The sequence below is a fragment of the Atractosteus spatula genome, chromosome 4 (genome assembly GCF_055471065.1).
Source record: "Atractosteus spatula isolate fAtrSpa1 chromosome 4, fAtrSpa1.hap1, whole genome shotgun sequence".
NCBI classification, from domain to species: Eukaryota; Metazoa; Chordata; class Actinopteri; order Semionotiformes; family Lepisosteidae; genus Atractosteus; species Atractosteus spatula.
Window position 1 is genome coordinate 49,474,536 of NC_142709.1, and position 26,292 is coordinate 49,500,827.

General features: G+C 43.2%; 2 protein-coding genes across 16 annotated transcripts in view; both read left to right on the plus strand.

The window, feature by feature from the left end:
• The window catches only part of LOC148836478 (LIM and senescent cell antigen-like-containing domain protein 1), a 50,515-nt gene extending 41,585 nt beyond the window's left edge, over positions 1–8,930 (plus strand). For 5 of the 11 annotated variants that reach the window (XM_088914575.1, XM_088914577.1, XM_088914576.1 and 2 more), the window contains exons 6-11: positions 1,214–1,364; positions 2,243–2,335; positions 3,027–3,075; positions 3,387–3,462; positions 4,822–5,003; positions 7,105–8,930. In XM_088914575.1, coding sequence (XP_088770701.1) covers positions 1,214–1,364; positions 2,243–2,335; positions 3,027–3,075; positions 3,387–3,462; positions 4,822–4,960 — 508 coding nt within the window. In that variant the 3' untranslated portion in view covers positions 4,961–5,003; positions 7,105–8,930. Of the gene's footprint in view, positions 1–1,213; positions 1,365–1,783; positions 1,877–2,242; positions 2,336–3,026; positions 3,076–3,386; positions 3,463–4,821; positions 5,004–7,104 lie in introns of all 11 variants that reach the window. The other 6 variants (XM_088914578.1, XM_088914579.1, XM_088914574.1 and 3 more) reach the window with 3 other exon arrangements.
• Positions 8,931–14,411: 5,481 nt separating this feature from the next.
• ranbp2 (RAN binding protein 2) overlaps positions 14,412–26,292 on the plus strand; it is a 31,530-nt gene continuing 19,649 nt past the window's right edge. For 2 of the 5 annotated variants that reach the window (XM_088913301.1, XM_088913302.1), the window contains exons 1-11: positions 14,412–14,627; positions 15,904–15,971; positions 16,058–16,169; positions 16,809–16,961; positions 18,962–19,192; positions 19,818–19,960; positions 20,502–20,697; positions 20,815–20,905; positions 21,335–21,544; positions 22,550–22,731; positions 24,489–24,670. In XM_088913301.1, coding sequence (XP_088769427.1) covers positions 14,556–14,627; positions 15,904–15,971; positions 16,058–16,169; positions 16,809–16,961; positions 18,962–19,192; positions 19,818–19,960; positions 20,502–20,697; positions 20,815–20,905; positions 21,335–21,544; positions 22,550–22,731; positions 24,489–24,670 — 1,640 coding nt within the window. In that variant the 5' untranslated portion in view covers positions 14,412–14,555. The remainder of the gene's footprint in view (positions 14,628–15,903; positions 15,972–16,057; positions 16,170–16,808; positions 16,962–18,961; positions 19,193–19,817; positions 19,961–20,501; positions 20,698–20,814; positions 20,906–21,334; positions 21,545–22,549; positions 22,732–24,488; positions 24,671–26,292) is intronic. The other 3 variants (XM_088913303.1, XM_088913304.1, XM_088913305.1) reach the window with 2 other exon arrangements.

Genomic DNA, 26,292 nt, shown 5'->3' on the forward strand with positions numbered 1-26,292 from the left:
CAGTAATTATTCAGAAGAAAAGATTTTTCTTAGACAAAATGATTGCATTTTCCCTGGATAAAGCGCCGAAAATCGCCTTTTCTTGATCGTATTTATTTCAAAATGGATTCCGTCATGGTCAGTACACCGAATCTTGAACCTTACCTCCAAAATAGCACCCTGCATTTCTGATATGACCATAGGCAGTTCCTAGCTGCCCTGAATACCTGCACCGGGTGTGTTGCCATGGTCACTGCTTGATTGGTATGTGCAGAGAGCCTTGTTAAACGAAGCGGGTCAGAAAACACAACGGCATAGAGCTTAGCCAACACAGGAAATTGCACTATCAAGTATGCTGTGACCTTATCATGCTGGAGTCAAAAGTGTGATATGTTATAGTTGTCTTAAGAAGACTTGGATTCACCCCAGGTTCTAATTATTGTTAAAGAACAGGAGCTCCAGAGCCCTAACTCCTGTCTTTTCTGTGGCAGGGTTCTGCTGTTTGCTCGGTTTCCTGTGTAGCTGGCCTGTGTAGTCTGTTCACTGGAAATTTCACCTGTGATAGAGAGTCTGTACACAGGAAATCTTGCCTTGGAAGCATGTAAATTAGACATGTCCAGACCTCACAGGATTTTATTCCGTGGTAATTAATGAGTATCCCAGCACCCGTGAGCATTGGACTTTGCTTTGCTAATTAAATAAATGTTTAATCCGGAAATCCCTTGAAGTGTTTCATTAGCTTTTAAGTCGGGACAAGAACACTTATTTGCAGTGCAAAGCAAAGCAGGCATGTAATCCACCAGAGCTGATCTGTGTCCCCCTGGGCAGACTGGGGAGGTGAAACAGCCAGCTGCTGGCGTCGTGCTGCATGAATCAGTCTCAGAATAAGAGGGATTGTCTTTCACACAGATTAATGTGCAACAGCTTGTACTGTCCAGCTGATATGTGATGTGCAGTTGAAAGTAACACATGAGACGAGGTGAAAGTATGACAGTGACAATTGGTGGCAGACCTGGATTGTGTGAGTTTTACAAAATCAAGATGCTCTCATTTCAAAGCAACAGGCTTTAAAAGCAAAGCCTTTACCGTTTGAATGGATTGATTTGTAGCGTGGTTTACGGCATATTCAAGGACCTCCCAGTAATATTGCTGAGTGGAAGCTCAGCATGAAGCACGCTCGGACGTCCAGGGAAGTGCTGTGACCCCCTGGGACTCCCCTCTCCCTCTCCTGTAGGAAGGAGCTGACAGCCGACGCCCGTGAGCTGAAGGGGGAGCTGTACTGCCTGCCCTGCCACGACAAGATGGGGGTGCCCATCTGCGGGGCCTGCCGCCGGCCCATCGAGGGGCGCGTGGTCAACGCCATGGGCAAGCAGTGGCACGTGGAGGTACGTCTGCCATCCGGAGGGCCGCAGGGGCACCCCGGGGCCCAGCGGGAGCAGCAGCCCCGTGTGACGTCACCCACGTGGCCGTAGACATGACCTCATTTTATCAGTCTGAACACGCGACTGTTTTGTAAGCAGTAGCCATTAATATCAGATAGCACTGGCCTTGGCTTTTCTTTTTGCTGAGGAAAAAAGACCGCATTTAAGGCAAATATCTGCTAAAAAAGTATGTAGACGACAGTTATCATCTTTTGAGATTTTAAGACGGAACCGTACAGCCCTGGTCGCATTTTAAAAGTGTTTTTTCTCTTCTGAGTGTTTCCGTTTCCTCTATGCCTCTCTTTCCTCTCTCACGTCTGTATTTTTTGCCTTTTCCGTCTTCTCGCTCCCCCTCTCTGCGCTGGCCTCTGCCCCTCGGTCAGCACTTTGTCTGTGCCATGTGCGAGAGGCCCTTTCAGGGCCACCCCTACTATGAGCGGAGGGGACATGCCTACTGTGAGAGGCACTTGGACATGGTGAGGGGGTGTGGAAGGCCTGCAGCTACCAGTTAACCCAGCTTGAACAGACCTTACGGACAACAGGGCCCCCGAGACCCTGCAGAGCAGTACTTTCCAGTCCAATCTCAGCCTGCAGCTCGTTCGTCCCCAGCCTAAGCACCTTGCTTTGTACAGTATGGGATCTGAAGTTGAGAAAGGGAGAAGAAATTGATTCACGGTTCATTCAGCCATCATCAGATCATTTAATTACCGCAGGAATTTCAGTGCTGGACCTGTGCTGCAGTGTGTTTGTCAGCCCCCTCCCGTCCGCAGGGCTCTGCTGCCTGACAGGGCAGGGTGTGTGTGTGTGCCGTGAACCCTCACTAACACGCTGTGTATTTGCAGCATTTTGTGTGTGCTAAGTGTGAAAAACCGTTCCTTGGACACCGTCACTACGAAAGGAAGGGGCTGGCTTACTGTGAGACGCACTACAATCAGGTAACGTGCATCGCCATTCACTGGTGTCGTGTCCCAACATAATCGGTTGTCTTTTCACATAGCTTGATCAAATTAATAAGGCAGTGCATGACTGATTTTTTTTGTATGGTGTGAAAATCTTCCTCTGTCTAGTTAGGAGATGCCCTTTATGCTTCTGTAGTTTTGACCTTCTTTGTATGAAGTGTCCAGAACCAGAGGTCTTGTGTAGGTGATGAGGCATGTTTGTGGGGAAAAGAGGCGATGACTCTTTTTTGTTGTTTTATCCAGTGTTGTAGTGGTACTGGAATGTTATTTGCAGCTCTAAAATCTTGAGGAAAACAAATGTAGTGAATCCTAGTGCTCAGCTAACCCTTTCACACGTGGAAGGGTTGTTGAAGGCGCAACACAAAAACGGTGGCAAGCTGGATGTAAGCGACGGGTGCATATTTTATTGACATGTACCCGTGCTGAAAAATTCACCCTCTTTATGTCTAACAGAGCCAGTATTGAACTGTGCAATAGTGCCACCTTCTGGATATTGTTTTCTAAAGAATGTTGCACTGGGCACGGTGGCACAGTGGTTGGCATTTCAGCCTCTCAGCACTGGAGCCCTGGGTCCAATGCAGACATTTCAGTTTTGGAACTGTAAGAATATTTCAAGTGAACATTTACTCCCTATGAAGGTCTGATCGTCTTCTGTTCCTTTTGACAGCTCTTTGGGGATGTTTGCTACCATTGCAACCGTGTCATAGAAGGAGATGGTAAGATCTCATTTTTTAAACAAATATTTGTGCTGTGCAAAACTACATTTGTGCTTGTTTCTACATGAATCCCTTATTATCAGTGCAGACACATACGTTTTGGTCCTTTTTGTGCTTAATGGTCTGCTGTATCTTTAGTTTTTGTTTTAAAATTCCAGTTTTAAACATTAATAGTTTCACAAGAGTAAGCCCAAAACAATAATGAACTTCAGTTTTCAAAATGAATGCCCCTGTGTGTTCGTGCTCAGCATTGGTGTGACGTCTGATGCTGCGTACAACTTTGTAAAAGATCGATTTTTTTTGTTTTCCAGTCGTCTCTGCTTTGAACAAGGCCTGGTGTGTGAACTGCTTTGCTTGTTCTACCTGTAACACCAAGCTGACTCTCAAGTAAGTACAAAATAAAAGGGGAGACGCTCTGAGAGGAGAAGAAAAGACTGAAGTTCAGATGCTTCAGTTAAAATTTTGATTCAGTGCATAGGCTTCTTCACAATGTCATGGGTTGTATTAGTTACGTCTTTGTCTGTGAATAAAACATTTTACACCCAGTACACTGGCAAACTTTCCAGCTGGGGATCGTAGTCTGTCAACAGTATTATTTGGATGTGAAAATTTGCAATTCTTGTCCCAGGTACTGTAGGTGTCGGAGGCATTTTGCTGTCGTTTGTCTAAATCTAATGGTCAACCTTCAAATAACACCCAGCAGGAGCATGGCTCATACCACTATGATGAATACTTCTGATGAAAAACAAAAAATAAGTAGGATATTACATTGTACAAGTGGAAAATGTATGTTTAATGGAAGTACCTTACTGCTATTGCACATTCTTTTTTAACTTTAATTGAAAATAGATTTTTAATGTAAAAAGCCTCAGTGTTCTCTTTCAAAGCTCAGCGCCCTCACAAAAGCAAGTGAGTCAGAAAGGCAGTACCCTACAAACTGCAAACACAGACTGCATTCAGTCAGTATTTGCAGTATTTATGCATTGGGAGTCATTGTTCATGCAGGTTGTAGGGGGACTGTGACTTCACAGAGCTCAACATGGGACAGATCAAAAAGGAAAATAAGTTTTCAATGATTTGTTTATCCCACATCGACAAATCAATAAACGTTTTGTGTGTATATTTTCAGTAACAGATGAGGTTTAATGATCTGTCATATACATTATGATTCATAACAAGTGGTTTTGTCATTAGGCGCTTTTGCCAGGTTCCGACTGCAAGATGTAGTTCAGTTAGTGACACAGTAAAGAGGCACCTCCACCCTGGAGAGACCTGTATCATGTCAGTGTCGGACTCCTGATGCTTCTCTTTCTTTCCCAGTCCTGGACACGAGTTGTGCTTGTAGGCATGTAGTGTCTGGTGTGGGTCTGGCATGGGGTGTGTGGGGTGCTGGTCTAGCGTGGGTTGTGTGGATGTGGAAGTGGGGTGTGAGGGGTGCTGCTTTGGCGTGCGGTGTTTGGATGTGGGTCTAGGGTGTTTGTGGTGTGGGTCTGGTGTGGGGTGTGTGGATATATTGGTCTAGTATGCGTGGAGGTGGGTGTGGTAGGTGTGTGGTTCTGCCTCTCCCTCTGGTCTCTCGTCGCTGATGCCTGTCTATGCCCCTGTCCTCTGGTCTCTGGTCTCTGATGCCTGTCTGTGCCCCTGTCCTCTGGTTTCTGGTCTCTGATGCCTGTCTGTGCCCCTGTCCTCTGGTCTCTGGTCTCTGATGCCTGTCTGTGCCACTGTCCTCTGCTCCCTCCTGCGAAGGGACAAGTTTGTGGAGATCGATCTGAAGCCGGTGTGCAAGCACTGCTACGAGCGGATGCCTGAGGAGCTGAAGCGCCGGCTGGCCAAGCGCGAGCGTGACTCCAAGGACAAGAAGAAGAAAATCTCCATCTGTTTGTAAACCTTTCTTTCCCTTTCCCTTCACTCCTGCTTTCTTTTCATTGGTTAGTGTCCAAGACATCCCTTTTTTCCCCTATTTTTGTCCTCCTTGTTTTTTTTTTGGTTTTCCCTGATTGCTGTGATGTGCTGTTTTTCCTCCCTCTTGTCTTTTTCATCCGTCTGCTCCCTTTTTTCTCACTGGTTCAGGTTGAGAAATAAGACCTGCGTCGAGTCTGTAGTCATTTTAGTTCCTCTCTGCCCCGGCTGAGAATGGCAAAGCATGTTGTAAAAGTCGGGGTCCTTCCTCGGCTGTGTGGTGTCATGGAGGGCACTCGCGTCCGAAAGGGGCTGGAGGATGCTGGGAAGTGACGCAGGTTTAGACCTGGTGGCATGTTCATACCCAGACCCGACACTGAGCGGACGTTGTAATTGCTTGTTTCGTAAGGGCTGGGAGATGAGGAAAGCTGTGATCCTGTTGGTCTTGGTGAAACCTTGTTAGGTTTAGTGCTAACTAAAGAATTGTGTCGTTGGCATTTTTGTCATTAGCAACTCTTTTGAGGACGTAGTATGGATTAATTTTCAAGTCTTAATTTCACTAACCCAAAGGATTAGTGGATTAAAGGAATAGTGGATGTTGAGTAGATACAGGAGAAGCCGAGATACTACGGCTGCTTTCCCGGGCAATGAGTGAGAATGAGGTGACCCTCTCTGTAGTGCTGCTGGCTAACAAACCCTCATGAATGACTTGCCTTCAATGGAGGTCTTCACCATTGGGTAACCCCTAACCTCTGGCCTGGAGACATTCATGTCCTGCCGATTGATCAGTTCCTCATATTACTTGCATTGCATGAAAATACCGTTGAAACAGTTGTCAAATCAATCCAGATTTCCTCTTGTGATAAAAAAAAAGTTTCACAGCAGCATAGATCTGCCCCACGGCCTTGGCAAACATTGGATTGAGCTCATTGCTCACTGCTCACTGCTCCCTGTCCTTTTTGAGGGGGCAGTACGGTACACAGTCACTTGATCTAGCTTGTCCTCTCACTGTGCTGTGGTCCTCACTATCCAGTACTCGGGTAGTCAGAAACAGCAACACAATTATCAAAGCAAGGCTAAAGGCAACTTTTCATCACTGTAGAGGAACTAAAATGGAAGTTTTTTTTTAATGCATGCACCTGGAAAAGACGTGGCACCCCCCTTGCTGTGCAGCTGGTATTTGTCCGTCATGGTGAAAGAAAACTGGAACTATGTGTAGCCATTTTATGGCATCTGCCTGGCTCAGCTGGCTCGCTGTACTTTTTCATCCGAATTGTTTTACATTACTGCGTGCAGAGGACCAGATGAGCCGAGGCAGTGCGGGCGGCTTTGCTTCTCAGTTGTTGTGTGAAACCTCCAGCGTGCAGTGAAGAACTACCGCTCCTTTGATTGGCAGTTGGGATTGGCTCGAACCCATATGCATGTGAATGGCCTGCATGAGGGCGTCTTCCTTGTCGGTTTTTGCAGACGTGTTGAGCAGAGCAGCGGTTGGGAACATGAAAACAGGGCCCCCCCCCCAGCTCTGTTTGACACCCCTCGCAGGCTTTAATCGTTGCCCAGAGGCTGTTGCAGAAATCACTCCTACTCAGGTAGCAGCAGTACCTCAGTCTGCCGGTGGCACGGACAGATTATCCAATAGGCATAGCAGGGGCCCCCAAAAAATTACAATTTTTTTTGTATGAGAAAAACTGCAACAAACATCTCTTCTTGAATATATATAGCAAGGGTAGGCTCTCTGACAAAAATATTCAAGATCAGTTTAACACCCATCTACCTATAGAAATCGGTGCACCAATAAAAAGGCCTCCAACACGGGGCTTACACAAGGCCTTGGGCCTACGAACCTTAATCTGGGCCTGAACTCTGAGTACAAAAGATTATTCCATCCATGCAGTGCAAGTGCCTTCACAGGCAGTAGAAGTGTTTGTAGGTACCGGAGCCCTCCCGATGAGCAACCAGGGTCCGCCCCCTTCGCCCTGTTTTGATGCACGTCTTTGTCATGGTGGCTCCTAGCACTCCGAGGAGCGAAAAGCGTTTGGAAGTCGATGCGCCCTCGCGGTCGCAGAAGCCGAGCGCACAGTTCCTCGCCGGGTGCGGTTGGTTCATTTTGCTCGTCTGTTTTCTGCGCAGGAACAAGTTTGTGGAGTTCGACATGAAGCCGGTGTGCAAGAAGTGCTACGAGAAGTTCCCCCTGGAGCTGAAGAAGAGGCTGAAGAAGCTGGCAGAAACCGTGGGGCGGAAATAGACACCCCCACCCCCACCCCAGCACCTGCCCCCACCCCTCCCGGCCGCGGAGTGCAGGCCCGGCGGAGGACACTACCAATGCTGAACACATCCAGGGGGCCGCGCGAGGGGGGCCAGCACACCCAGTCTTCAGCTCGATTGTTTCAATAAGAAAACATAATGAAGTAAAATAATTAATGGTCACAATTTTCATCAGGGCTGACTACAGTCCTGTCTTTATCTGAGGCCTTCGCCTAATCCTGGTGCTCAAACCTTTACCTTGTGTAGCTTCAAGAATAAAAAGTGCTAACAAAGATACCTAACACAAAGCAATCTTCTTCTGTGTTTCCGCATTTAAGCAATGCATAGAACAAGCATTTCAAATATAAACAGCCTGAAAATGTCCTCCCCAGTTGAGTCTTTGTAGAACGTGTGTGTTCATAACATGTTCAAGCCTAAAGGATGATGCTATAAATAAGGGAAGGAAGAAAGGGAGGACTCAGTGTCTTGTGTGTTCGAACATTTTTAATGCCCAAAGAGAATTAACAGTTTGGATCTCTGAGAGATGATATGTAATCAGTGCCTCTTAAAATACTATTTATAGCTGGGCCTTTATAAGCTTGCTGATTTTTCCTGCATGGTTTTTGTACCTGTTTGTATCCTTTGTTTCTTGTGCCTTATCAGTTTTGTACCTGTTACATAGTAGTTATTATCAATAATGTATTTGTGGTCTGCTGTGTTTCGACAGCCTGTATTTTGGTAGTCAGATTTATACTTGTTCTTAAGTTTGAGAGACACTGCCTTAAAAACAGATTGGCCAATACATTTCATGTTTATTTAAACACATCTTCATCTCTGTCTTGATGGAGGAGGAATACTTCCTGAGGGTAAAGAGATTGGAATTGAATATAATTTCTGTTGCTAACCAGAAATTATTCACAGCTATAAACAGCCAAGCATTGTTTACCTACCCTGGAGCAGTGTTACACTTTGTTTACTGTTTTAAAGTGCATTAGTGTGGAAAAAAATTAAAACCACCTGACAGCAGTTTTTATTTGGCTTCTTCTCACCTTTTGTAATCACTGTTTATAGAGTATAGTTCAATTGACCTATGAAAACAGGTTATTTCACATTTCTTGCTGGCAATGCAAGAATTCTGAGCAGTCCATACCTTTTACCATCACTGTAAGTTAGTAATAAAACAGTCTATGAAGATGTTTTGCACAGCATATCAGATTTGACTGACAACACTTGACCTAAACCATTTACAAAAGAACATTTTAACATCTCGTATTCAGATCAGTTACCAGCAGTTAATCCTGAATGTGCTAGTGAGATGTCATGAACGTCAGAAAAATGAATAAGGCTTCTTAAACGTTGCTTTTCTTTTATTAAAACGTCACAGTAAACATGAATTTATGGTACACATTCCATGATAAAATTTGACACTAAAAATGGGTGCAAATAATTGACGCATGAAATTCAAATGTGTATTGTATGAATTACTTTTTGAAGGTCAAGAATCTGAGTTGCAAAATGTCTTGGACTGTCATTCAACATGTTGCATGTTCTCACAGTTTGTGATGCCACGCTTTTGTTTAGAAGAGCTTCTGTGTCTGTCTTGAAATTCTGCTTGTAAACATCACTGATCACTAATAAATATTGTACTTTGCATCTTTATCTGTATTATTCAAGCAGCAAGCTCCAGTATTAAATAAAATGTATATTCTCAATCTCTTGTACAGTGAAGTCATTGCAGATTGTGGTGTTCTAGTATGAGCCGCATGTGTTTGGACATTTGGTGTAACACGTCTGCGTCAGATTGTGCTGGGTGATGCACCAGAGATGTCCAAGTTGCAGTCGGATGCTACTGCCTTTTTCCATGCAGATGGAATTTTTTGTGTTTCCATTAGGCCCATTTGGGTTAGCACCATTCATTCCATTCACTCCTGCTCTTTGAGGAACACATGGAGGGATCTGTAAGATTCAGTGAATGGCAACTGCCTGGATAATCGGACCCTCGGGCTGAAGACAACCTGACTCTGAAATCTACACATTCACTACAGCTCAATCTCCTGACATAGCCCCAAGGTATTGAATGCCATTTGCATCCATTCAGCATTTAATGCACTTTATAAAATGTGCAATATTGAGTTTCAATAAAAAAGAACACTTGTGTAAAGTTGAGAAATAAAAATTGTATTTCATTTACTTGAAGGATTAAATGCCTGTAGCCTCTGATCCATGTTCATAATTCCCTAATGTGTTATGTGCATTAACAGGGTGATTACTGCACTGTAACAGTATAATGTGATTGTTCTTTTTTTAGTTTGCTGAAATCGTATTTTCCATTGGAATCTATACTCCCAATGTGTTTCGATTGGAGGGATAAATCATGGGCAAAAAGCACAACTAGTGAAAACCTGAGATCTTCTCGATTCTGGGGGACTTCGTCAGGTGGTCTCCCCCCAGGGGTCTACTTCGTCCGCTGCAGATGTGTAGCCCCTCTGCACAGCAGATATGGGGAGGAGTACGAAATACCATCAACAGCTAAATCAAGGGAAGGATTTAGGGAGGTCAGATTATATAAGACCTAACTGGAGTTCACATTCTTAGAAACAGCACTATGGAATCTTTGAAAACTAAGTAGTCAGGTCCTCAAGTTTGTTATCTGAAGGATGTCATCATCTACAGACGTGCTGCTTATCACCAAAATGGGACACTGGTTTTGAGCTGATCCAGAGAAAGAGCTCCACCTACTGGCTTATCACCACCACTGACAGCAGCAACATGATATTCCTCAGTCTCGCTAATCTAGTAATTAATTGACCCTATAAGTAGTAGAATAATAATAATAATAAACTTTATTTTATATAGCGCCTTTAAAGGTGGCTTCTCAAAGCGCTTTACAGGATGACAATAACAATAAATCAGAAGAATACAACAATAAATAAGAATACACAAGATAAGACACAATTACAACAATACAACAATAACAATAGAGGAGACCGTGGAAGGTGGTACTAAGAAGAGCAGAGGGGTGAAGAATGGAACCAGTTAAGTAAAGGCTTTTCTGAAGAAGAAGGTTTTGAGTCTGGATTTGAAGGAGTTTAGAGAAGGTGACTCTCTGATATCCTTGGGCAAAGAGTTCCAGAGCTTGGGGGCATAACAGGAGAAGGCCCTGTCACCCATACAATGTAGACGGGCTTGGGGGACAGTAAGGAGGGCAGAATTTGAAGAGCGGAGGTTGTGAGGTGGGGAGTAGGGCGATAATAGTTCAGACAGGTATTGAGGTGCCAAGTCATGTAGAGCCTTATAGGTGAGCATGAGGATTTTAAAGTCTATGCAGAATTTGACCGGAAGCCAGTGCAAGGACTCCAGGATAGGAGTAATGTGAACACTTGCACTAGACCTGGTCAGGATTCTGGCTGCTGAATTTTGGACATACTGCAGTTTGTTCAGAGTAGATTTAGATACCCCAGCGAGTAGAGCATTGCAGTAGTAAATTCGAGAGAATACAAATATGTTGATCAGCTTTTCAGCCACAGTTAATGATAGCATAGGGCGTAGTCTTGCGATATTTCTAAGGTGTACAAAAGATGTTTTGACAGTATATTGCACATGTGGGTCAAATGTTAAGCCAGAATCGAATATAACCCCAAGGTTTTTCAATTTTGATTGAAGCTCAAGTACAGAGCCATCTACAGATAGGGTTACAGGACTGGCTTTACGAAGTTGATGGGGGGTGCCAATAAGCATGACTTCAGTCTTGTCGCAGTTAAGATGAAGGAAGTTTTGAGTCATCCAAATTTTTATGTCAGAGATGCAATTAGATAGAATAGAGACAGCCACATCAGTGTCAGGTTTGGTATGGATGTATATTTGAGTATCGGCAGCGTAAAAATGAAAGCTGAAAGTGAAAGTAGAAGTTTTAGTAACAATATTTGTCCTCAGCAGAGCAAACAGGTGTGGTTTGTTCTGGACCACCCAGTTTTCTCATCTGCATTCCACTTGATTCAACATGACAGTTCATTTGGTATCTCAGTTTGCTCCAAATTCACACTCTTTATGAGTCTGTAGCCCTTAAATTAAGTCACCAAGAAAACCTCCAGACTTGTAGCTTTACAGGATATGAAGTGAGTGTCACTACATTTAACCTATAGACAGGACAAAACCAAAGAGATTCGGCTCTTTTCATTTGTCAGTGTAGGATATTTGAATAACATTTCCATACTGAAGGAAAAGTTGTGAAGAATAAGCGTCCTACTAATTTTGTTATTACTACACAGCTGCAATTTGTAACCATCTCTGAAAATGAGAGGTAGGGTTAAAAACTAAATGATTAATAAGTGAATGGGAATAGACTACTGAGATAAATGGTCCTTAAAATTAAATGTATCTATAGAGAGTGGTGCAGTGTTAAGCATTGCTGCCACATGGCACTGGGGCTCTGGGTTCAGTTCTGCATCTGGGGTGCTATCTGTTTGGAATTCTCTAATTGTTCGCATGGATTTCCTCCAGATGCTCTGCTTTCCCCCAACAGTCCAAACATATAGTGGTAGGTTTATTGCCTTCTGGGAAAAGTGGCTCTGGTGTGAATGTGTGTTTGTGTCTGTGTGTGCCTGGAGTCCTGCCCAGAGTGTACCCTGCCTTGCACCTGGTGCTTGCTGGAATAGGTTCCCGTAAGTAGAATATCCACTGAAAATGGATGGATCATGGGTATGGATATCCATCCATGGATGGATCATGGATAGATGTGTATATAGAAAGGTTTGTTAAAATGTCTTGGGCTTATTTACTTCTATTGCTAGCAGGAAGAATGATTTAAGCACTAATTCACAGCTCTTTTTTGTAGAGGCTTCAAAATAATTTAGATTTGAGAAATATCTTAAGTTGACATTTCCTTTGAAGAACTTAAGGAGAAACTGAATTAGGTGGAAAAAAATGTGTCACTTTGCCCCATACAGCCCATTCCTACTCCCCAATAGCACCACAGCTCCAGAACAAAACACTGTGGCGCCTAGGAAGAAAATCTTAAAGAGCAGGAGCATAGAGATCAAACATTTTTAAATCGATGGCTACTGCTGTTGATATCTATGTGAGATTTCTTCCTCTAGAGTAATTCGAGTGTTCACTATGTTTAAAACTCTGCAGTGGTAAGACTGCCTATACAGTACATAGGCCAAGAGACAGTGTGGTACTTTCTGATGAGTTACTACGGTGATCTTATAGCAGGTCAATACTACATTAAGCCATTTCTTTCATTTTCATACAACAATTATTCATTTATTATGACTTATTGGCTTAACATACCTATTTTCCTTAGTTCCCACAATTATTGACATAACAGAATCCTCTGAAAACTCCTCGGTTTTTAATTCAATCTGAAATGTATTTTCTAAGGTACATCACAATGATTTGATTTTAGATGCATAAAGCGCGGATTCCTGACTACATGTGCACGGTTTGCTGCACATGGTTAAACTGTGGTGTACCAATTCTTGGGATTCTTGAATAATTCTACTTTCCTCCAGCACTGTGTCATTTATCTCTTAAAACCATGTACTGTGACACACTGTAATACAGCACCTCCAACTTTAAAATTAGAAACACTGCCACTTTGTGGTCGATCGATTTCCCAATCGACATGAAAGAACTCAGGGTCCAAAAGTTGATTAAAGGTTTATTTTACTTTGTATTGTTTTGGGTTAGTGATTTCAGTACAGATTGCCTTAAGAAGAACAATCTGAGAACCAACACTAGAAAAGGAGAAAAAAAAATTTGCTTCCAGATTGCAGGAAACAATGAGAAAGTTGATTGTAACGATCCGATTCTGATATTCTACACACAACTGCATTTTCTAGAAATGGTTCTTAATTTTGTTCAGAAATGCACCACTTGAAATTTAAGCACAGAGGTCATAAGAGTTACTGTGCTGTGTTTTGGTTTAAACACAAAACATTTTGTAATTTTATTTTACAAAGGTGGCATTCAAGTTTGTTGAACTAAATGTTGGTCACTGTGCCCTGAAATGTTACCCTTAAAATTATTATAAATTTTAAATCGAGTGGAGGGAAATGGCTGCTAAAATTCATAACGCTTGGTCTAGGAAAATATTATTCCAATACTACTGTACTATCACTTGAGTGAGTAAACGTCGTTCACATCAGAATAATACTGTAACGCATACAGCCGCCATTGCAGGTTGTTCGGGTCGGCTTACCAGCGCGGTGACGTCATCGCCCTTCCCTGCGAATAGCAGAGACCGCAGCCGTCGGGCTGAGGGGAGATTTCCCTTTAGCTCAAGTGGCTGGGTCGCTGAGTGACGCCGGAGGCCCGGGTTCGAGTCCCCAGCTGTGCGGGGCCGACTTGAGATGGCAGCGGCGAGGGCGCAAACCCGCGTGAACCCGAGAGCGCTACAATACTATATGAATTAGCGCCCTCTGTTCTTAAAATTGGGATTCGCGGTCTTCCATTCCTGCGGTCCTGATGTGGAAAAGAATATTTAACATTGAATAAAAAGCAATCATTAAATCTCCCAGGCACTGTCCGTATGCTTTTTTAATATAGTTGTTTATAAAGGTTTTGCATTACTAATGTATAACGGGGAGATTATATGGATATATCACATGCAGATGATTGCGCATTCTGTTGTGCAGTTATCTAGAAATAAATAGATGTGGTCGTTATAATGACAGGACGTACTGCGACTCTTTCAGATACTTTTGTATTTTAAGAGACATTTATAAGTAGGAAGTTGAACTAAAGACAGGAGTTCAATGAACGAAGTAGTCGCACATCCACCACTCAAAAAGTCGTATAAACTTCAAAAACATGCAAAAACTGGATTCAACACCTAAAGCAATAACAAAATAAAACAGATAAGCGTTTGAAAGCTCCTTCAGGGAAAATATTAGCGATAGCGCTGAATTTGTGAGGGAAAAAAACCCGAATAGTATTGAAAACGAAATTAAAACCAATCTCTGCTCCGCCCTTTCAATAAAGGGAAAGGCTGCGTTTACTTCGATAACACCGATAATAATGAAAGCCAGTGACATCACAGTGTCCCCACAGCGCTACGCCATAATATCTTTCTATTCTACGCCACCTCCCTCCACTTAATTTAAAAAAGTAATCGCCAGGCCCTCAGGAAATACGTCTCCTCCTGTCAGCGACTGACGCCAGAGCTGGGCGGGCGGGTAGAGGGCTCCTTCAGCCATTTACTGTCTGCGAGTGGTACAGTAGCCGCACTCGTAGGGGAGTTTAAACTAAGAAGAAACTGGGCTGGTTACTTTTTCGTATTTTTCAGCGATTAAATCCCTTTGGTGTATGCACGTATTATTTATTCGTAACACAACATGCGGCGCAGCAAGGCCGACGTGGATCGCTACGTGTCCTCGGTGCAGAGTTCCTCTCCGTCCCTAAAGGAGGTGAGTGGAAGCCGGCATGGAGTCGCCGCCGGAGTGCCGCGGAGAACAGAGCAGGCCTCGGCGGGCTCAGTTATCAATTTGTCGGGCACGGGATCGAGGGGTGCTCTGTGTTGGGGACGCTGGACACATACGAAGTTTGAGCTCGGTGTTGGGCACTGAAAACATGCTTTTGGGAGCCACGCGTAGTTCCTGGGCGAGCCCCCCTTTACCTAGGAAAGCGCGGCGGGCCTGAATGTTTTGAAAGTGGGAGCGGAGCGCCTTAGAATAGCCGGTCCTGCTTCCTCGGCAGATCATGTGCTGCTTGTTAACTACAGTTTCAGGAGTTTCGTAATCGTTGCTTATGTTTGTGCTACTGTTTTTATAGTTGACATGTACTTTACACAAGATCTTAAACTTAAATTTTTGGAGGGCCTCGTCTTTTGGTTTAAGGTGCACTGTTACAACTACTTTCTAATGAAAACTAATTGTGATGCTTCTAGAATTCTAACCAATTTCCAGAGTGTTTCATACGTGAGTGTAGTTTTGGTGACGTGAATATTTTGGGTAATCAACTTTTTTTAAAGAAAACAATCTGTATATGTCTTAAACTTAGAGAAAATAATTAGGTTTGACGTCTTAGAATGGAAGTAGCAACCAGCTGAAATAAAACTGGATGAAAATAACATTCAAAAGGTTTAAGTACAGTACTCGACCTCACCATTTCGATTAGAAGTGTGTTTGGTAATATAATATTTGATTCTAATTGTGACATTGTGTAAAACAAATGTGAAACCACATTAGAAAAAGGGAACAGACTGTTCTACTTTTGATTGAGATATAATCACGATTTTTGCCTCAGGGGAAAATCAAACGTTTATAGATCTTTCCTCCTACCATTTTTATCATGGTTTAGGACACGCCTATTCCTGTTGCGAAGTAAGAAATTGTTCTTTGTGCCACCTGGAACATTTTGTCCAGTAATGTATGTCTTGACTTTTTTCCTTAAAGCTTGTAATGCTCTGTGCTTTAAAGATTGCTTGTAAATGTGTTAATCCAACGTTAAAACTTTTTTGAAGAGTCCTGATCTAAATTTCAGTTTGTTTAGTATCCAGTACTGTTTGTATTTTTTTTAATCCAGTGACGCTTTTAAGTGACAACATTGTAATCTTACAGTCTGCTTACAAGTTGATGATTTATAAATGTGATTCGATTTTCAGCCCCTGTTGCCTTTAATAAGCATTAGCTGCAGACAGTCCTTTTTCAGCTGGCTCACTGGTTCTGTTTTTTCTTCTTTCAGAAGCCTGTAAAGGGATTTCTGTTTGCTAAGCTGTACTTCGATGTGAAGGAATATGAGCTCGCCAAAAGGTAAGCAGAAACCTTCAGGTTCTGCCATTGCGCTTGGGTGAGGAGGAAGATTTGTATTTAAAATTATATTTTATTTATTTTCTTAGACATGTCTCGGCCTACTTAACTGTGCAGGAGAGGGATCCTAAAGCACACAAATTTTTGGGCCAGCTCTATGAAGAAGAAGGGGACATCGAGAAGGCGGTGGGATGCTACAAGGTCTGAACTGCGCTTTTATCAAGAAATCTTTCCCCCCCCCCCCATTTTGCTTTCCAGGCAAAATGAATGAAGAATGAAAGGGACCGTTTTAACCCAAGATATGCTGTAGTGTGATGTCGGCCCTACTGCAAGTCCGGTCACTGGGTCCATAAAAACACCCTAAGCATTGATCAATATCAATGTTTCATTTATTTATTTTATGGACTTCACTGGGTTAAGCCGGTTTGTTCTGCATACTTATTACATTCAGATATTTAAGGGAAAAGGTATGGAAGGTTAGGTTAAATTGCTTTATGCAACTGTCTGCAAGACTTTGGTCGTTGTGTCCAACAGGTTAAAATGCGCAGATCACTGTTGTAAGGAGGTCAGCCCGACGGACATACAAGTTAGTAAAAGCCCTTGTATGGCTGTCGGAGTTTGCTGAGGACGTTCGCTTTCCAGATTTATCAACTGGGCAACCCTGAAATGGATGTACGAACATGCTGATTATGTATGTTGAAGGTGTAAGTAGTGCAACGCACTGAACGTTTCAGAAGGTGCAGTAGCGCAATTTGCATCGGAGCCGGCAGAGACTTGTGTTGGAGATGTGTGCAGTTCTGGAGTTCAGTGGCCATGTGTTTTGTGTTTTGTTCAATGCAGCGGTCTGTGGACCTAAACCCTGCGCAGAAAGACTTGGTCCTCAAGGTGGCACAGCTGCTGTGCAGTAAGGATGAGCCTGATGGCAGAGCGGAGTACTGGGTGGAGAAGGCGGCCAAGTTCTTCCCTGGGAGCCCTGCAGTCTACAACCTGAAGGTTAGTGAACACAGGTGGAGCTCTGCTGGGAAGGAGGCTGCTCATGGCTTAGCTACATATGTAAGCTGGCAGTTCTTAGACTTTGATTAGTGCAAAAGGAGCCATTTAAGCCACAGATCAAGTACCGGTTAGGCTGGTATTTGCTCATAATGAAACCAGAGCAGAGAATGTTCTGCACAAGTAGGTCACTGTAAAAAAAGTCTTAAGACTGTAAATCCAACTTCTAATCACGCAGGTTGCTCTACAGTGGCTGACAGTCAGAAATCGCTTAATTGGTTCTAAGGACATCAGACTTTCACCGATCTGTCACTTGACAAGTCCAGAAACGACTTAATCAGCCTCTGGTGACAGAGTGCTAGTTGTAGAAGATGCAGCAGTTGACAAATTCAGTCGTATTTGGAGTTACATCTCCAAAGTATGTCTTCAAGTGGGTACTGAAATTGGCATGATGACGTTCGATCGTTTCCTCAAAGCTCAAATTCACATTTTTCCTGCAAGATGATGTCACATCTTGCGGCCGCAGCAGGAAGAACTGGGGTATCTCCAATTACGTGAAGCTTTTAGATTTACCTTTTAACTATGTGCTTAGGATGCTTGAAGTGCTTTTGTAGGTATTATTGTTTTCTCTGCTTCTTTCATGTTGTCCTTTCAGGTTCTTTTCTTCTCACTGAAAGAAAGTAGTTTGTCGTCGAGTGTGACATTTAGTCCTGGAATGCGTCTTGACCATCATGGGTTTCAAAAGATCTTGTTACCAGTGTCTTGTGTTCAAAAGTACTGGGTACTGCTCACTGTTGTCAAAACCCCAGTAGCAAGACGTATCGCGCAAATAGGTGGAGTGGGTTATTGCTTCCACGTGCAATTGTTATATAAGGTTGTGTCTGAATTTGTATGTTATTGTGTCACTCAATGATGAAGCACTTTGTTACTGTACCAGTTCTCCTGAGTGACCACAACTTGCCAGTTGCCAATTACTGAGTACAGTGTTATTTAAGAGATTGTAAACGGAAACTCCTGATGCTCAGAATGCTCCAGCCTTTTCACTCGTAAAAAAACTTAGGTGCATTACCACAGGAACAGCATTTTTAACCTTGCGCATATTATCCATTTATCCAAACCAGCAATTCAGAATACCTGTGTGCAGTGACGATTAGAAGTTAGATAGCTCTGCAAAGGTTAATTGGTGAATGTAAAGTGTTGAAAACTAGGAGGTTTTTATTCTGATTCATTTTAAGCAGCTTTTAAGTCTAAAATAACAGTCAGTATCCTGGGAGATCTGAATGTTAGCAAAACTGTACTAAGAGGATTCCAAAAGGATTCTCAGTTTTGCTGTGCTTCTCTGACTACCCTGCTACAAGGTGACAGAACCCACATGACACTTGCAGTACATAGCAAAGCAAATGGAAAATTTTACTGGGCACTACATTTTGTTTTCCACACACACAAAAAAAAATTTGTATGTTTTAGCCTCCAGAGGTTGACAACTTAATGTGCGGATTCTGTCATGTGTCTATGGATTAACCGTAGGTATCGCATAAGAACACCGTACTGTTCCATGAGATGAATGCAGATCCAAACTGCAGAGACTGGGGGGGGAAATAGTTTTCGCTCTCATGTTTAAAGTTTGCACATGGAATTGCTCCAGATAATACATGAAGGCAGATGAGAACTTTCTTATTTTCATTCCATATGGGTGTCCCATTTCACAGTTCTTAGTACTCGGTGCTGCCAGCATCGATCTCTTCCGGGTTTTCCTTAGGACACTCATCTGCAGTTTAGAATGGTAAAATTAAGGACTGGGGAGTTCAAACCACTGGTTTTTAGTCATTCCAGTTAAAGCACTTGCTTTTGAAGAGGTCTAAAGGTCTTGCAATGGAAGCCTGTGATAAAGCCGAAGCCCTGGTTGAACTCCTTTGCAGACATCTTCGCAGGAGCTGTGCGCAGCAAAGTCCCAGCTGATGGTTTTTCTGTGTTCCCGCCGCCCCCCCCCACCTCCCCTCCAGGAGAAGCTGCTGACCGCGAAGGGCCAGCGCGGCTGGAACGAGCTGTTCGACCTGCTGCAGTCGGAGCTGCAGGCCCAGCCGGAGGACGCCCACGTCAACGTGCGGCTGGTGCAGCTGTACCGCCTGGACGGGCGGCTGGAGGAGGCGGTCAGGCACTGTCTGGGCGCGGAGAAGAAGGGGGTCCTGCGCCACAGCCTGCCCTGGTACACCACCGTGGTGCAGACGCTCCAGGTGCGTGGCCGTGCTGTCTCCCGCTCAAAGAGACGATCAGCTTCTATAATGCAGTCGCTAAAGCTACAGAAACCAGAAACGGACAAGATGACAAAAGCTGCAACGTACTGAGAAAAACATTGTACATTTGAGGCCTGAGTGGGGAAAATCCTTCCTTGGTGTTTCCTCTCACTGCCTTACTTGAGAGATGTGAGAAAACCTCTCCAGTTCCTTGCTCGTCTTCATTTTCCTCGAGGACACGTGTATTGTTTCAAATGGGCAAAGCACAGGACTTAACAGAGATCACAGAAATATTTTTCTTACGAGATGGTTTTAAGACATTGCCTTAGTGCTGTGTAATGAATGGTCTTTAGGTTTTTGCATTATACTGGTAGGCGCTTATTTTAGTTTGTTTTATTTAACTAGGGAAGTTGATTGAGAACAAATTCTCATTTGCCCTGATGGGCATTTATTGAAGCAACTTGTGCAAAGAATGCGCAATCATCATCATCCTGGGATTTGAACCCATGACCCTCTGACCCAGAGCCCTATCTGAAGCTGGGTTCAATGCAGGATTTTGCATTTGGATGAGATCAAGCTATGCGTAGTCTCGGTTAAGCAGTCCCATCTCCTTCCCGATTTGTAGGATTACCTCAGCCTGCCAGCTATGTCACCCAACGGGAAGATGTGGCGGAGGGTGCAGTGCGAGCTGCTCCTGGCTCACTGCAACGTGCTTCGCCTTGCGCTGTCCGAGCAGAGCGTGCAGGACAGCGTGGAGGCCTTGAAGAGGTAAGGCTGCCGAGAGTGTTGTTTATCACACTGGGCGTTTATAGTCCTGGTCGCCGACTCAGTTTAGCTGGGAAACACAACAGATGTACTGGATTGGCATCAGAGAAGGTTTGGTTTTTATGGAAAACGACATTGGCGGATTGTCACATCAGGTGCGTGAGCAGTGCTCTGAGCAGCTCAGTCAGAGAGCTCTGTGCTTCTGGGTGCTTGCAGACTTGTGGTGGTGTTGGCAATTGGGCGCGTCACTTTCCCATTCTGCACTGAGCCTCTGGTATGTGACGACATCGCCCGTGAAGGGTTTCAAGAGGAAAGGCTCGAGTCGGAGCTGTTTCAATAGTCAAGTCATACTTAGACCTCAGACTTTTTTGAATGCAGGCCAGTCCAGGAGGTCTTGTGCACGCCTTGAGAACATTTCACGTTTGCTCACTTTACTCATCCAGTGCTTCTCCGTTGGCCATGTTTTATAAAAGGAAATGAGAGATTGTAGTGAAATGATATGTAAGAAATAACAATTTTAAGAACCAATTTTTTTTTTTTGCAGTTTTGACCAAGCAATGCAGTCTGTGAAGAAAATGGCCACCTGCACTACAGACGATCTTTCGGAGATCTTTGCTGAAATGAGAGGGCACATCTACATGCATGCCGGAACCCTGTTGCTGAAGATGGCCCAGGACAGGAAGCAGAACTGGAGAGCTGTCACAGACCTGGCTACCCTCTGTTACCTCGTGGCGTACCAGGTACCCCTTCAGTTTTTTTTAAGTTTTAAAATCTACACCATGTGCTATGAAATCACATATTACGTGTTTACAGTTTTTACCATTGGGGTGCCTTGTCTTTTCTGTCTCCTGTACAAGGTTCCCAGACCAAAGACAAAGTCCATGAAAGGTGACCAAGCTCCCCATCAGCTGGTGGAGCTGATGGCCTGTGACCGTCAGAGCCAGTCAGGTGAGTGTCTTTGCCACTTTGGTCTTGTACTTCTCAGGAATTATTAGATGTTTTTAATGTTGGGTCTATCATGATCAGTTCCCTTTAAAGACTGCTAAATTTGTTTGTGAGGTGATGCTCTAGATACTCTGCAGCAGTGTAACCCTGACTTCAACATCAGTCAGCAGCAGGGTTTTCCACTAATATTGCACATGCTCACAGTCTTGCGTTTCTTTACTAGGGCACGGGTAGCCATTTTCAGATTTTGTCAGTATTACTTGTCATATCAGCTCTAAATTCAACAGTTCTGTGATTTTCGGTGGCCTTCTTTAAGCTTCAGATTTCATCTGAATTCAGCCTCTGACTCTGCAGACATTTATCTTATCTAAGCAACACCTGATACATTTAAGCAATTTTTGTTCACGGTACCTTTTTTAAAATGTTTTGTAGGTCACATGCTTTTCAACTTAAGTCATGACAGAGAAGACTTCTTTAAAGAAGTGGTGGAGGTGTTTGGAAACAGAAGTGGCCAAGGCAGCCTCTTTGAGATGCTCTTTGGGAGCCAGGCCTCTGCTAGTCTGTCCTTTATAGGCAGCGATGACATCAGGAACATTGGAACGCAGAGCCCAGACATTGAGGAGCTCACCAAGGCAGACAACGGTGAGACAAAAAGAGCCTTATCTTTGCGTGCGGTGGAACCTGGTAGGGCTGGGCGATATGGCCAAAAACATTATCACGATAAAAATGTTCATATCAGTCGATATCGATAATTATCACGATAAATGTCAAATCATTATTTATTTCAAGTTTAAAGATTTTTTCTCCTGAGTGAAAGTTGAAGAAACCAGACAGTTAATTGGTAAATTAAACAACTCTTTATTTTAAGAACACAACAAACACTTGCCAAACAGCAGAAACATTAAACAAATCTGAGGTAGAGAGTATTCAAAGTCTTTTTTTATGTCAAAATATGCACGAGTAAAATTCTTAATAGAAAAATTAAATACTGCAGTGTGATAAAACACACATAGAAGACGGCTCAGACAGACTGCAAAGTTTAAAGTGCTCTATTTTGTGTCTGATCATAAAAAGCCAAAATATCTCCAAATTACCGAAGTTGAATGACCTTTTCTGTTGACGATTCCATCGTCCTTCGAGCTGGTCGTTGGCAGCACTACATTTGCTTCAGTGTCGCTCATTTCTCCACTCTAACTACAATCCTGTCAGACACCACCACCGTGTGGGTCAACAACACCACGTTAGCTGCCCAGTCTGCAACACGCACGCGCACTCGCGCAGTATTTTGTGCGCATAAACATATATCGAACATTTATCGAACTTTTGTTAAAATTATATCGAGGAAAATTATATTGCGATAATTATCGTTATTGAATTGTCCCCCAGCCCTAGAACCTGGTGTTTTTATATACTCTCCTCAATCTGTGCTCTTTTATAGCCCTTAGGCAAAATGTAAGGGACTTGTTCTGATGTACAGAGTAAGTGTCAAAAGCTCTGCTGTAACAGTTATTTTAACTGAATAAGAGGTTGTCGGCAGATGTCTAAGCCGGGTGATGTCTGTCCAACTTGCAATGTCAATACGCAGTATGTGTTTTTAAAGGTTAAAGCAGACACGTTTTCTTCCTAGTAAAACGAGTCTCTCCCCAGGTTCTGTCATCTTACACGGTGGGAATCTGCAGCATCTGGCATGGCTGGGTCTGCAGTGGGCAGTGATGGACCACAGGCCTGCCCTGAGAGACTGGCTGAAGCAGCTCTTCCCTCGCCTGACCCTGGAGACGTCCAAGCTGGACACCAACGCCCCCGAATCCATTTGCCTCCTCGATCTGGAGGTATCTCTCGCACCTCTGCCTCTCTGTCATGCTCACCTGCCTGTCGTTCTCTCCCAATTTGTCTGCTCCCTCCAGGGTTCCCACGGTCATGGAAATCCTGGAAAAGTAATATAAAAATGATAAAATATCCATTCAGTTTTGGGAAATCAAAATGATCACACCTCTATCATCTAATTTTGTTAGCAAGTTTTTAAAAAGAGGCTATGGCATTGCTGTTGCTAACATTACACATTAGTGTTGCGTCAGACCCTCGCGGGAATTTTATAGTGAGCCATAAGCTAGCCTAGCACCCATGCCAAAATGCCGGGTAAATGTGTTTTTAGTGACCTCTGTTTAGCAGATGAAAAATACAAGCTATGGATCCGAAAAGATGAAGACTCAGGAAGTGCAAGATGTAAATTATGTGGGAAAACGTTTGACGTGAAGCTGGGCTAGCATCTCACGCGAAGGGTAAAAAAAACACATGGACAACGAGAAGGCTCCAAGAGAAACAATTGGAATCGGCACCTTTTTCAACTTGTCTGCAGCTAGCACAGCGGAGGTTAGCACGATCACCTCATGCAGCGAGACCGCCTAGCAAACGCAGATGTCTAACAATGACGTACTTCCTGCTGAAGTTTTGTGGGTGCTGAAAGTAAATGATTCACGTTATTTGTACAAATCGTGCACCAACGTTGGGCAGCTGTTTAAAACAACGTTCCGTGACGGTGAAATCGCAGCTAAATTTTCTTGTGAAACAAAATCCGCATATTTGACCACTTCCAGAATTGCTCCCTATTTTAAAGTGCTGCTTGTCAGAGAAGTGTCACGACAAGCAGGATATGCCCTGCATTTTGATAAGACTCTTAATCACGCACTGCAACTCGTGCAAATAGATTTACACGTGAGGATTTGGGATGGTGGAGAAGTGAAAACTAGGAACGTAGGCTCGGAGTTTATGGGGCATGCAACTGCTCGAGACTTTACGGAGAAGATGCGCATCACGCTCTCAGAGGGTGGACTAAAAAAATCCATTGAGACTGATCTGATTCACAAATGACACCTTTCAATACTAATATTGCACTTACTATGTTCAGTTTTTCACGATATTGAGGTATTGGTTAAGCCTGAAGTTATTAATGCAGAAAAGTTTGTTTACACAGTGAAGCATTTTAGCAATGAAAAAGCCCACATTTTCTTAGCCTGTGTTGGCTTACTGATGAGGAATGTTCTTGGAGTAAACATGCTGTTCAGGTAAAAGAAAAGTAATGCTATGCAAGAAAGTATTTCAAATGAAAGTTTTGTATATGAAAAATCAATAGCAACTGTAGACACTTTTATTTATTGTTTTGGTTGTTGTTGTTTTTTGTACAAATGTCCTATGAAATAAATCATAAGGGTGACCTTAGACTATATTTATCATTCTGTAAGTTGTAGTCCACATTTATGTTCAGTGGTATTGAACAGGAGTTGGGTTAGAGGAAAAATGTACAGAACACAGGCCCAAGGAATTAATTAAATCCCACAATTTGTTGTAGCAGTTGTAAGGCCAACTTATTCATGAAAGTGCAGGAATATAGTCATGGAAATTTGGTTAGAAGTTGTTGAAAAGTCATGGAAAAGTTTTGGAATTTTGTCAGTAAAACTGAGTGGGAACCATGTCCCTCTTTTCTGTTCAGTCTTTCTCTCTTGTTCCCACTTAAATGAAGCTTTGCAAACGTTGGATGTCTCATTTGAATGTGCCTGCTTTTCCAATTTGCTGTCCTGTGCTCCTCCAGGTGTTCCTGTGTGGCGTTGTGTTCACCTCTCACACTCAGCTGCAAGAAACGTCAAACATTGCTCCCAGCTCCCAGCTGCAGGAGCCCATGTGTCTCCCCCTGCAGACCATCAAGCTGCTCTCTACAGACAGGCAAAGATCCTGGTGGGAGGCTATCTATAGCCTGATCCACAAGAAAGCACTGTAAGAGCAATCCTATCTAGAAAGACCTCGACAGAAGACTTAAAAAGCTGCCATCAGCTGCTTTAGTTCGTTTCTTTAGATTACAAAATATGCAGGAGTCTTTACTGAATCTGCTTACTGTGTAGAAACAGATTTACTTAAAAATGCATAAAGCTTTGCTACATTGAGTCAGAAGTATGGAACATGAGTGTTTTAAGGGGTTTTTGTTATTGTTGCTTGTGAAAGTGCCATGTTTTTAGACATCAGTGCTTCTTATATGCATGAATGCAGTTTTAAAAAAAAAATAGTTTTACACTAGGGCAGTGGTTCTCAAACTTTTTGGACTAAGTACCACCCCTGATCCAACCAAAGCATCCAAGTACCACCTACAAGTCATCATCTCATAGGAACCCCAGAAATTCTCAATGACCAACATGAGCGCGCATGCACACACACTCACACATACATATAATAAATATTATTATAATAATAAACTTTATTTGATATAGCACCTTAAAAGGTGGCTTCTCAAAGTGTTTTACAGAAAAAAAACAGTAACAACAACTAATAAAAATGCACCATTTCAGTGAGAGGGGTGAGCCTGTTTAGTCGAGCAAAGCAGATGTGAATTAATTTTTCGAGCCTTGATACAATTCACAACAGAGTCATACAGATTTTAAATCGTCAGGCATTTTCTTGACGGCAAAGGTCTCGCGGTGGATGTTGCAATGCGTCCATTAATTTCTGGTGCAACCTCTCTAATTCATGCAACTACACCGTTATGTCGGCTTGTCATCGCTCTAGCACCGTCTGTACAAACTCCAACACATTTTATCCAGTCGATGCCATTCTGTTCGATAAATTCATTCAGAAGCTGAAATACGTGCTCTCCTGTAGTTCCTGTGGGTAGCGGCTTACAGAACAGAAAGTCCTCATGGGACATACCCTCAAACTCGTATCTAACGTAAACGAGCAAATTGGCCAAATCGACTACAGACTCATCTAATTGCAGTGAAAAACATCTGCTCATCTTAATGCACTCTGTCAGCGTACTTTTTATATCATCCTTCATTTCAATAATTCTATGAATGACTGTCTTTCAGGGGGGGACAGCAGGTCGAGCTGTTTAGCAGCTTTTTCTCCACACATAATAAGCGTCAGTTCTTTTGCCAACGGTAAATAAGGTTCTTCAAAAATAGCGTGGCTTACCTGCTTTAGCAATCTGCAAGCTTGCATTTTTCCGCGTTTCCGTTTTTATTTCCGGATTTAAAGTTTTTATTTAATGTGCATGGGAGCGAAACAGAGACGCTCGGTGTATTTTTCTCAAATTAACTTAGAACAGTTCTTAAATATTTTTCTGTTATCTATCACGCTTTCCTGTGCTCACAAGATTACCAGCGTTCGTAGCACGTATTTCTATGCATTCCTGTGTTTACAACGTTGGCATTGTTCCAAAATCACGCACATTCTCCTTCCTCCCTATTTGCTGGAGATACAGTAGCTTTTTTAAATACAATTGGTCACTTGCGTCCGTAGCACGCATTCCTATAGAGTGGTATAGAATTACAGAGTATCTCGTGTCCACTGAGGTATTAGCGCGCACTGTATCGTAGTACATAGGCTGTGTATTCGACACGTATTAA